This window comes from Anabas testudineus, chromosome 3 (genome assembly GCF_900324465.2).
Source record: "Anabas testudineus chromosome 3, fAnaTes1.2, whole genome shotgun sequence".
Taxonomy (NCBI): Eukaryota; Metazoa; Chordata; class Actinopteri; order Anabantiformes; family Anabantidae; genus Anabas; species Anabas testudineus.
The window spans coordinates 21,562,314-21,574,353 of NC_046612.1; the positions used below are offsets into that span (position 1 = coordinate 21,562,314).

A 12,040-nucleotide genomic window follows, 5' to 3' on the forward strand; every position below is an offset into this window, starting at 1 on the left:
TCAGTGAAACTGCTCGCTCAGATTCTCTGAGCCAGACATTAATCATATTGTCCCCAGATAAAAACATACATCCTGACAGTTACTCATGATGATGAAGCAGCAATACATCAAGATACTACACATCCTCTACTTGAAATGTGATTGCTGTAATACCACCATTGTCTATGACATGAATCACGGAGACACTGTTTCCTCACCAGCTAGTTTATGTGAATTGTTCAAGGAAAAGCTGCTGGAAGGCACACAAGCCATTAGTATCTTCTTTAATACAGACAACATCAACAACACTAGAGAATTAACTGCTGAACACTGGAAATCTATATTGAGACAAATACGGACACATTATTAGTTATTTTTGTCCCACTTATCTCATGAAGAATGACGTCGTCACTCAAAATAAGAATAACTGCACACTCGAGTCATTGGGATACACACACAGTACTTAGAGATCAGAGGTACGTTTAGTGCCTGGATGGAACGGATAACAGCAACAACACAAAAAAAAAACATTTGAAAAAGTGAACTAAGAGGTGTTGTGGCTCTTCCTAAACATGTGTTTACCATAGCAGATCAATCCTTGTAAAATACTGTTATGATTTATCTTTACATAAAATATGAATCATATTTTATTAATAATTCAGTGTATTTATGGTTGTTTATCAGGAATTGTATTAATTGTGGAATGCTCATATCCCACACACAGAAAAAAATATATACACAGTTCGTTTTTAGCTAAAAGCACCAAAACATATCAGGACATCTGACCATCTGCTTCCACCATCGAGCAGGCTGTGGAATTCCTACAATAGGTTCAGAGGTTGTGATTGGTGGAGAGGCAGCAAAGTGTTCATCCCTGCAGCCACAAAAGGGGCCATCAGTGGCCAGTAAACCAGCCTCCTCCATGGGGAGTCACACAAATAAATAAGGAGGACTTTTTTTCTTGTCAGTTGCTGGAAGGACTGTCTGACAACCCTTAAAAAGACCTTTATCATTCACTCTGTCATACATACTGTACATATATACATAGATATTACAAAGGATGCATTTATACGTCATGGTAGGTAGGAAAAAAGCGGTTTGGGAAATCAGAAAAAAATCCATCTGGGCCTCTAAGAATTCCAAAGTTGTTCTTGAGAATTTATGCTGTGAGCCCAAAAAAAAAAAAAAAGGGGGTTTGATGCCCTTCATCTATGCAAAAAGTTGCTAAACTGTGTTTGTCTTCAGTTTAATGAGGCTACATATCTTTGGTCATCAAGGTGGTTGTTAAATAGTTGATTATAGGTGAAAACTGGACCAACTTCATTTGACATGACGCCGTAAATCTGAGCACTTTAAAGAATCGTGTTGTCTACACATAGTTCACGTTAAACAGTCACAGGTGCTCTTCTCTTCTAAGGTTCACATCGAGAGCATTAAAATACGACTGCAAACTGCTTCCCGTGAAACATAAAAGAATAATTAGAAGTTGTGGTTATATTCTGTAAAGTGTTTAGTGGGTTCCTCCTCTTGGCACCACCAGGGCTCTGTTTATCCAGTCACTGGGCTCCTGAGCTCCACTGTTCTTACGTCTGCCTTTCTCCTAACAGCTGTCTCCGAATGAGCCAGAACAGAAATGTTCCTTCCTCAGTTTTCATCCTTGGCAAACAAAACAAATGTCCATTTTAGGCATGGTCCAGCTGGCACAGGACCAGAGTGCTACTGAGTCTGAGTCTGTCCCAGTCCGAGGGGCCCTGGCAGAGAGCGCTAGCTGCGGCCCCGGTGAGTCGACTGTCTGTGAGCGACCCGGGAGCAAGAAACGCAGCACGTTGTCTTGTAGTAATCGTACACACAGAGGCGAGCCTGGACCACTATGTTGCAGTTGAAGTACTTGTCTTTGCAGTTCTCATCTGAAACAAGGAGACGTGTGAGATCTGTGCTTTATTTTATTCATCAAACTGAATGATCTTCATTAAATGACACCAAGAAAACACGTGAGCCTGGGTAAAGTGTTATCAACATACTAGTCTAGGATTCAGTTCAGATCAACAGACAATTTCCAGTGTACGGTTTCAGACATGCTCATTTACTCCTCGTGTTCCTAACTGGCAACTTTCCATTCACAACAATGATCACTGCTGTCTATCGATGCTCACTAGCGAATCTTTAATCCGCATCTGTAACATGCCAGATAAAATGTTGGGAGATGGCTGACCTATGTGAGGTATGCACGGCTCTGGGTTGCAGTCCTCCTTCTCTGTCGGTTTCAGCTGCTCATCACAGTCCTCGCTGGAGAGCATGTCGTCTGACAGACAGCGTACCTCCCGCACACGAAAACCTCTTTCACACGTTTTTGAACACTGCAAGGACAGGAGTCAGTCTCAGGTGAATGAAACCCCTGGCTGAGTTCGGTCTACTTGTGACACTGCTGCTAATTTGCAAATGATCATCAGAGAGACCATGAAAATATATATTCGGTTTTGATCAATCAAAAGTCCATGTCTTGTTCAAGAGCATCTTAATAATAAGAGTAAACAGGGTGGCACATCTTACTCACAGCACTCCATTCAGTGTGGTACCACTTTGCCCCACAGGCCTTGAGGTTGCAGGTCTGCTGGCTGAGAGGCCGCTCCAGGGAGGAGCACTCATACGGTGGCATGACGGTGAATCCTTCATCTGACTTCATGAGACACACCACTGACCTCTGCTGGCTGCCTGCACCACATTCTGCAGAGCACTGAGACACGTACAACATAAACATAAATCATACAGATTCAATTACACTCTGCAAAACAGAGACAGAAATAAAGGCACTATAAAATCCAATGTTTTAAAATCCAACTGCTACAGTCCACCTTGACCGCCTGTCGTTCTCATACCTGGCTCCAGGGGCCTGTGAACCACTCAATGCGATTCTCACAGGGGCCGTTGTTGCAGACCTGAGAGTCTGCAGGCCGCTCGCTGCCGCACCCCTCCAGGGGAAGACTGCTGATGTGGTTGTTCAGGCAGAGGACGCCGCGGGTCCGGACACCCATCCCACATTCAGCAGAGCACTGAGGAGATTTCACACATTATTTCGTGCTGTTCACGGACAGTGACTGAACCACTACAACAATGAGCTTTTGTTCATGATTTAAATTGAAAACATAAATGCTCAATGCTTGTAGAGAAACTGAACACATTTCAGTGATTGATCTTTGCCTGGTTTTGATCCATCCAGTAGTTGGTTTTCTGTTGAACTCATTCATTTCCTAATGTATTACACTGTCACAGTGCTGTACAGCAGTGTCACCACAATAAAACAAGATCATCTCTTTCATTTGTTCAATTCTTTGTGACACTTTTTCCATGTTTGTCATCTGTTTAGTTCTTCCTTCCTTGCAGTGACCCACTGTACTGCTCTGCACTGTCTCCACAGCCATCTGATGATGGTGAAAACAGGAAAAACCTCAGAACATCCTTTCTCAGGCTTTTCCTGGTGCAGTATATTTAGTCATTGTAATAGTCTGAGTCTTCAAAGACCACAACACATCTTGAACACATACTCTACAAGTTGGATAATAGTCAGTCAGTGTTACTTTACTGTAACATTGACTGACCGCTTGTCAAGGTCTACTGTATATCACAACTACAGCCGTTATTAGAAATGAATGGGAGCTATTACATTCCCCTGACTCTAACACCTACCCTATTGCCCCACGCAGTGTAGAACCAGCTCTTGGCACAGGCTCCCATGTCACAGTTCTCTACATTGAGGGGCCGCAAATTCATGTTGCACTCCTCATCGGGAACAAAGTCGCCCACGTTACTGACACAGCGCACCTCCCGTGACCTCTGACCCAGCCCACATGGCACAGAGCACTACAGAGACAGAAAAAAAAACACGATTGCTGTACAAGTTGTATCATGACAAGGTGTCGTTAGTCACACTCTTATTCAGTAACACTCACAGAGGTCCATTCAGAGCGGATCTGCCACTCGCTGCAGATCTTCAGTTGACAGGTACTGGTGGTTTCGGGCCGCTCCAGGTCTCGGCAGCGGCTCGTGTGGACATTGAGGGTGCGGTTGGCGTAAACCTGGCGACACAAGACCTGGCGATGCTGCATGCCCAGGCCGCAGGTCTTGCTGCATTCTGACCACTCACCGATGTCCCAGCTGCTCAGGTGGATATCACAAGAGCTTGGTGTTAGACAGACTGTATTAATTTAGCTGTTTCTATGGTGATGTGTTCAATTGTAAATGTGTTTTGTCCGTCTGTGTCCCTCTCAACATGAGACAGGCTATAAAAGGTGTTTTAATATGCAGATCTTTTCTTTTTCAACACTCATGAGGGCAGATTTATTTAACACTAGAGATGTTAAATTGTCTATTGTCTAACTCTTCATAACCTCCGTGGCAGCTTAGGTGTCCTAATATATTAATGTTACGTCTTTTAAATGTAGCAGTACTCAGAAGTGTGCCTGACAACAGAAGAGTAGAGAGCGGCCTCTCACAATGCTGGACACGGCTGCAGGTTGCAGGCCTCCTCCTGCGGACTGGGTCGGCTGCTGCTGTCACACAAAGCATCCGACACCTGGACGTGGTTCAGCCGATGGACACAGTGAAAGACGGAGTATCTGAATCCTGAAAGGCAGATAGTTAAAGTCTTAAATCTGAAACAAATAGTGGTTAGAAGACATGCACACACAATGTGTGTTAAGGGTGAGACACTGGTCTTTGCTACTCTATACAACAGAGTGCTTTACTAACAAATGCTATCACAAGGAAACTTGGCCTCATGATTATTTAGGAAAGGTTGGAGAAAATATCTTTTAGTAATAGAATTGTGCTTATTTTAGTCCAGTTCATTTATACAAAGGAACCAGTTTATATCACGTCCTTCTGCATGTTTGCAACTAAAAACGCATTTATGTAAAACCAGCTGTGCTTCATACCTTTACCACAGGAGGCACTGCAATCTGTCGCACCAGCCAGTTTCCAGTTGTATTCCCTCTCACGTCTGGGTGGCTGTGCGACTGGCACATGGTTGTCAGGGAGACGAGGAGGATACCTCCCCCCACCCGCTGGGTTGACGTTTCCCTGGTGAACGTCGCTGTCATGGTCGTATCCAGGCTGCGCGTTCACGTTGTTCCCTAAGGCACGGATACATACATTGAGATGCCCTAAGATGGCTAAAGTGAGAGGATGAATAAATGTTTGTTTGGCCGGATGGTTATACAGCATGTATGTATGACTAGATGGGTACTGCACATTTTATTGATTATTGATTTTCTTACTTTTTTCCGATTTTTACAATTGATCATATTGTGTTCAAAATGTGTTGCACAATCAGACATAGTAATAACCTTCTGGTCTGTGGCTTGGTTGCTGAGGGCCAGCTGGTTTCTCAGAGGGGAGAATGTACTCATAATGAACACCAGGATTTGGCTGCTGGAAGATCATCTGAGGGGAAAATGCATGGGACTCAGTCAACAATACCCAAGTAATACTTTCTTCAACTTCAAATGTTTGCTCTTTAAAAATGTGATATCTGCTCTGGAAACTCTCATTTTCTCCGGCAAATTTTTTTAGAATGAATTGAAGAGAAGAGTCACTGCATTAACAACCTTGAGCTGATCTGTAACTCACATAAACATCCAGGACCTCATTAGTGGGCCCTTCGGCGACAAAGGACTCCCCAGCTGTACTGCTGATTTCGTTGGGTCTGCGGTAGCTGAACATGGTCCCCCCTCCCTCATACTTCCCTGGTCGGTCAATTGCCCAGTTTCCATTAATGATGGATCGTCCCGATCGGCTTCGGAGAGCTGACAGAGACAGCGAGAACAACCACAGAATCACCACTGACAGTTCAGAACTCAAATAAAAAGGAAAACGTCGACCTCTTCCACATAGTTGTTGTTTCATGTAAAACTATTTACATGTAAGGGGAACTGTGGCGCATGTAAAACAAAATTTGTGATGCAGATTTTCTCCACATAAAACACTAATTATAACTAATTGCAAACATGCTGCCATGTGCACTTTCAAAGCAGGGTCTTTTATAAATGTGTTGGTGTGCTGGCAAATCTTTCATGCCAACGCTGTAACAAAATCTCCTAAAATGTTTTCCACTTATTTTGTGGATTAAGTACAAGAGGCCATTAGAATAGCATTAGAAGCGTAACATTAGACGGGCCAGTAAAAGACTGTTTGGACAGCTAAAAGCACTATTAGATATGCACAGCGTAGAACAGAGGCCTATTGATGGGAAATCAGACACAGGATGAGGATACAGTAGGTGCTCGTGCTGGATTCCTTCTCTTCGCTCAAACTATCTAATCTAATCGAATGTAATCTTGTTTGTTTTACATTACACCGTGTGTGTGTGTGTGTGTGTGTGCCTGTGCATGTATTCTGAGTGGTCAGGTTAAATTAAACTTTAAACTAAAGAAGAAGCAGAGCGTACTTGGCATTCAGCTATTCAGGATTTGAAAGGTAACCACTGAATCCATCCTGCATCTGTGTTCTTTCTTCTTTTTTTTTTTACAGAGTGGTGAAATTCTTCACCTTAATTAAAAAGGATGGCGAAGCTTGAGGGGCAAGATCCCCTAATGAAAGCATGTTTATGCACTTTTCTCGAGGGAAGTGGCCGGGGGGAAAAAAACAGGACTGTTCCCTTCTTCCCTCAGCCTACTGCTGAGACGGGGCACGGCTCTTATTAAACAATGTCTGACATTCCAGCAGTCACTTCTGAATATAACCCACTACTGTGTCCCATTGTTGCACATCTATAAAGACATTAATTATCTGTGTAGTAAGGCTGTCTAAGAGGCACCAGTGAAAGGCTGCACCACAGTAGTGGGGGAGTAATTCTCACTCCTCTTTTAATCAGACAAATCAAATTCATTTTACAACTAGATGTTTGTCTAATGTCAACATAGCAAATGACAAATCTTTTATACACTTGTTTACTGATTTCTTTAATGGTTGACCATGAAATTTGTCAATCGTTTTCATTCTGTGACATAACATTACATGTGCTGTAATGGATGATGAAGAGTCCCATTTCCTCTACATATGCTATGGGATGAAAGCAAAGCTCTGCTGAAGACTGCATCTAATGAAACTGTAAACCTGGCTTTGATTAGCTGTGACAGACACAAATACTCCATTCAGCACTGCTTCATATTTCAAATATTTTACAGTAGATATATCTAAATATATATAAAATTAACCAAGATTTATTAGCTCAGAGCATAAGATAGCCGGGGACCAGATTATACCAATGCCTCAGTGATTACAGCTTCTCCATACATTTCTGGCATTCAGCCTCCGGGTCTGCTCCCTATTCCGTAACCCCAAATACAGTTCAGTCCCCTACTTCCATCTGTAGCCTTTAACGACTTACAACCAAGGAAACAGACGAAAGGAAAAGAAGACTTTTTATTAGGTTATTGGTACTTGACAACAGTATAGTGGTGTGTAACATTATACCAGATATGAAACAGTGGCTAGAATAGACCAGTAAACCAGGCTTAAGCAAGAAGACACAAGGTTACAGTTTTTCTGTTGTGAAACTACAGCACAGTATCAACGTGACAAGTGTTTTTTCCTACCTAGGTAGTTCTGGCTCTTCACCATCTCTGTTATGTTGATCTTGGTGGCTCCCTTCGGGATCTCCACTATCCTGTGATAGCCGATCTTGGTCAAACTGTGTTTGAAGACCCCCGACACCAGCCTGCAGGTTGTATTGTCACCTCCACATACGCCACACTTGTCCATCACCTTTCCTGATCCGAGATAGTCATCGCAGCCTAGACTCTGTGACACAGAGGAGAAAAGGGGCTTTAAATGAGGAGGTGAGGAGTGACAACCAGTACAGAGTAAAACATCTGTAACTCAAGTATCCAAACGACCATGAGCTAAATAGAAGTGACGTTTCTGGTTTACAAGAAGTGTGCAAGTACAATATATGCAGTATTCTTGCTCAGTAGCAAATCAATTAATGAATGAACTGTAATTATCATAATACTATAACTAATAAGCAGGCATCTTGTTCCTTCCTGAAGGCATCGTGTTGGTATGACTGTCTCAGAACAGTTCCCATAATCCCCTTCCCAAATCTTTAGGGCGGTGGGTTTACCCTGTCACATTGGTGGTAATAAATGACAGGAAACCCAGGCACAGTAAAAATAGAGCAGTTAACATCAGGAGTCCATAAATTCACCCGAACCTGCAGTAAAAGCAGCTCGCTGTGCAAACAGGTGGTGCAGGAGCCGAAACTGCTCCTGGTGAGCTACTGTACACTCGGACACACTGGTGTGTGACTATTGCTGTGCCAGAGCACAGCGAGTCCCAAACAGAGCACAGTCCTCACCACGGAAACCAACAGAGTGGACATCGCGGTTGGAAAGACATAATGACACAAAGCCTTTCTGGGATTGGGTCACAGCCAACCACCAGGCCTTCTAATCTATTTTCAGCTCTCTCTGGATTTCCATGTGGATCTCCTGATGGCAGCTGAAATATCTCTCCTGCTAATAATGAAATCTTTTAATTTGAGAACTAATGCAAATACTGGGAGTGAGTTCCATCAACAACGTAAACCAAAACTAGTTTTGTGGCTCCTGACCTTTACAGGTGTTTGAGAGAAGAAAGGGAAATGTAAAAGTAAGGGATAAAAAAGAGAGAGAAGAGAGATGGAGGAAGAGATGGTGGCCAGTTGTTAAGGCAGTTGGGATGAACTCAGGTCGAGAGTCTGGCTCTCTCCCACCTGTAGCAGCTCACTACGTTCAGGGCCAAAACACCACCTGGGCCAAAACACACACAAAGTGCCTCCTTCCACACAGGAAATAAGTGATGAGAAAAAAGAACAGCAAACTAAGAGTGCTGAAAAAAAGGGCTTCTGCATTTCAGTGTGGAATTATGTTGCAGTTCAGCATGGGGCAGAATAAAGCCAGGGGGGAAAAAAAAATCACTAAACATAACGCAGCAACAATTTAACAAATCAGAGAATATCAAGCAGCTCAGAGTGCTTGACTCCAGAAATAAAGGAATACATAATGCATTAGGCGACATTTAAACTGGCTACAATAAGTCCGCCATGGAAAACAGATGAAAATGCAGTCATGGAGGACTGTTGGTGATACGAATACCAACGGATATCTCCTCCATATCCACACTTTGTCTATAAATCCCTTTAAACTAAAACAGTAAAAAATGGCAAAGAGGCTGCATTTGCCTGAAAAATAGAAAACTGTTCCTCTCATGAAACATGATAACAGGTTATCTGTGGCCATGTGGATGGCAAAATGTCTGAATTAAAACATCATTTATTATCAAATGTTTGCTGATTTTAACACACACTGAGAGGTTTGACAGGAAGCAGAGCTGGGAGCGAGGCCTCATATCTAGTCGTTTGAAGTTGCACTATTAAAATCACTGCGCAACTTTGCGGGAGCATGCAGCACAAAACACTAACGTCCTAATCTGCCCCCGAATCATCTCCCGTATTGTCACATCTGCACTCCAGTCTGTCTCTGACAAATTTGACCTCAACCGTGAACCCATCAAAATGAGGTGTCGCTGTTGTCGGGACACATGAGCGCAGCCTCTTACTCTTCCCAGCAGAAACAGAATTCACAGAGCGGCTGATGAACGAGGAGGCAGCTTTGGCGTCTTGGCCTAGTTTCTTCAATCTGAGACAGCATAGGTTTTTTTTTTTTTTTTTACCTTCTCTGTGGGAGGTTTGTGCCATCTGTTGAGGGAGATCGCCCTGTTTTCAGAGGAGCTATAATGGGACATTTTAAAATGTCGTTAAAGGCCACCTTCATCTGGAACTGGTTACACATGTCACAACAGTGGAGACGTCTCCCAGTTTACTCACGGTCGCTGACAACAACATCATCTTAAAGTAAATCCTGATGATTTTCCCACAAGATGCAGCTGGGTTAAACTCATCATAATGTTTTTTGAGTTTTTGTAACAAACTGAACTCACTCACAGTTTTGCCAAAGGCACTAGTCACTGGAGACTTCCTCAGCTCTCAGAAAAAAAATGAATAAGAGATTTAGAATTAGATACAGACATCCTGATTGATTCTTCTTGAACTCCAGCACTTTTTACTCACTTTTCTGCTTTAAGGTTTGAATGCTTACAATAAAATAGGGCATTACACCTCTGACCCATGTCCTCAGTGTTATGACAAACAGCCTATGAACTGTAATTGTAACACATAAAATGTGTTAGGTTTGGGTTAGCATTAGGATTAACCTAGGCTGGAAACAAGATTGGTGAGAGGGGAGAGAGTAAACCAACTGAGTTATCTCCAACAAAAACTAAACAATAAGCTGTCATAAACTATTAGTCTTCTCATTCTGATGTGATAATTCTCTCAATACATGGTGTAACTGAAATTTCAAACATCTAGCAACCACAGTCTTATGTAGGACACATGCTTAATCTGTGGTCCAAGAATGACTGATGATTTTCACAGGCTCCTGCTCTCTCTGTTAGAGTGTAATTGTAGAAATGGTTCCCAGTTTACTGTTTCAGCTGAATGTGTGCAGACGTATCTCTTCTCTGTAATAAAGATTTAGAGCCAGTGGCTAACTGTCTAAAGCAATTTCAGAGTGGGGAGAAGTGGCAAATACCAGACATCTGTATCATTTCTAATACTAACCATGCACAAAGTCACGGCACACAGTTGCACAGGCTCAAAATCTCTTTCCGACAGATCTGGCGTAACGTTACTGTTGACTTGCAATAATCGTTCTTTTATCTGTGCAGGAGGCCTGGTGTGTGGCGTCACACTATGCAAATATGAATAAAAAATGTTTAAAAAGCAGTAGTGGACGCTGCATACAGGTCTCCACGTCGCTCTCTACTCAGGTAAATTAGGCTGGGGATGTGGAGAAGGACAGAGCTCTACACGCTGCTGGAACATCTCCGGTTTGAAGAGTTGAAGAGTGTTTCTGTACCCTAAATGAACTCTGATGCTTCTGTAGCTGTTCAGTCTTTTGTGATTTCTTTTTTTTTAACTTGAGGTTTTGTGTGTCCTCACTGGCTGAAGTGGGATATCATCAGGAATCACAGCTCACTGGCATACAGCCCCGAGCTGATACTTCAATTTAGAGGGATTTTTCTTCCAGTGTCATTAACTTTTAACAGCTGGAGGGACTGGTCCTTAGACCTGAGTTATAGAATGGTACATAAAATGTACAGTATTTAAGCATGTGAGAGCGTTTGGAAAATGAGGGCAACAGGTGTGTTGTACACCAGTGTTTAGAGGATAAATCTGTGACAGACAGACACATCAAGGCCAAGGTTGAGACAGACTAACACAGAGGACTGGCAGAAACCTGGGCACTATAAAAGACCGGGGTTCATTATTTTGTATCTCTCTGACTCTGACAAACATTACTCACATCTACTGCGACTCAAACATTAGTTTGTCACGAACATGTAAAACAAACATTGGCATTTTGAGCCTCAAAACATGAACATGTCAAATGTCTTTTTGTCAAATGTCTCCAAATGTTCCACGTCCAGAGCTCGGCTACATGTTGCTGGTCCACGTGCTGCGAAACAATGAGCATGGAATAAGGACGATAAAAGGATGTTTTCTTAGTCTGGACACAGTGCAGTTAAGCCCCCCCCCCCCGCTAGCCACTGTGGTTTCACATGAATCCACATTGGCTGCAGCTCAGATCCCACCAGAACCTTCTAACCTGGGCCTTGGCAAAAGCTGAGAAGCTTTCATACTGACCGCAAAAAACAAAACAAATTATACTGTGAGGCAGGGGCCGTTCTCCTTCGAATCACATTTTCACTGGCTTCAAACGTACCATTGAAATTAGACTGCTGTAAACAAACTGAACTATGATACTGATTCATACCAACAGACACCGTGATTCTTTCCCGGCAAAGCTAGTGCGACATCAGCACAGCTCCTCAGTGTATACCTCAGGGAATACAGGCATGCTATTTACTCCTACTGTAAAAATGCATTGGAAGCAGACTAGTATTTTAAAACATATTTATGAGTGGAGGGTTAAAAGGGGCAGCTTAGTGAACTCTTTGGGGA

General features: G+C 42.9%; 1 protein-coding gene across 3 annotated transcripts in view; it reads right to left on the bottom strand.

Annotated features, from left to right (window-relative positions):
- Positions 1 to 253: 253 nt before the first annotated feature.
- Positions 254 to 12,040, bottom strand: part of LOC113173966 (thrombospondin type-1 domain-containing protein 4) — a 30,818-nt gene continuing 19,031 nt past the window's right edge. For all 3 annotated transcript variants that reach the window (XM_026377573.1, XM_026377574.1, XM_026377576.1), the window contains 11 exons: positions 7,572 to 7,776; positions 5,605 to 5,780; positions 5,322 to 5,418; positions 4,911 to 5,108; positions 4,470 to 4,599; positions 3,927 to 4,131; positions 3,664 to 3,837; positions 2,856 to 3,029; positions 2,534 to 2,713; positions 2,192 to 2,336; positions 254 to 1,886 (listed from right to left, as the gene is read on the bottom strand). In XM_026377573.1, coding sequence (XP_026233358.1) covers positions 1,744 to 1,886; positions 2,192 to 2,336; positions 2,534 to 2,713; positions 2,856 to 3,029; positions 3,664 to 3,837; positions 3,927 to 4,131; positions 4,470 to 4,599; positions 4,911 to 5,108; positions 5,322 to 5,418; positions 5,605 to 5,780; positions 7,572 to 7,776 — 1,827 coding nt within the window. In that variant the 3' untranslated portion in view covers positions 254 to 1,743. The remainder of the gene's footprint in view (positions 1,887 to 2,191; positions 2,337 to 2,533; positions 2,714 to 2,855; positions 3,030 to 3,663; positions 3,838 to 3,926; positions 4,132 to 4,469; positions 4,600 to 4,910; positions 5,109 to 5,321; positions 5,419 to 5,604; positions 5,781 to 7,571; positions 7,777 to 12,040) is intronic.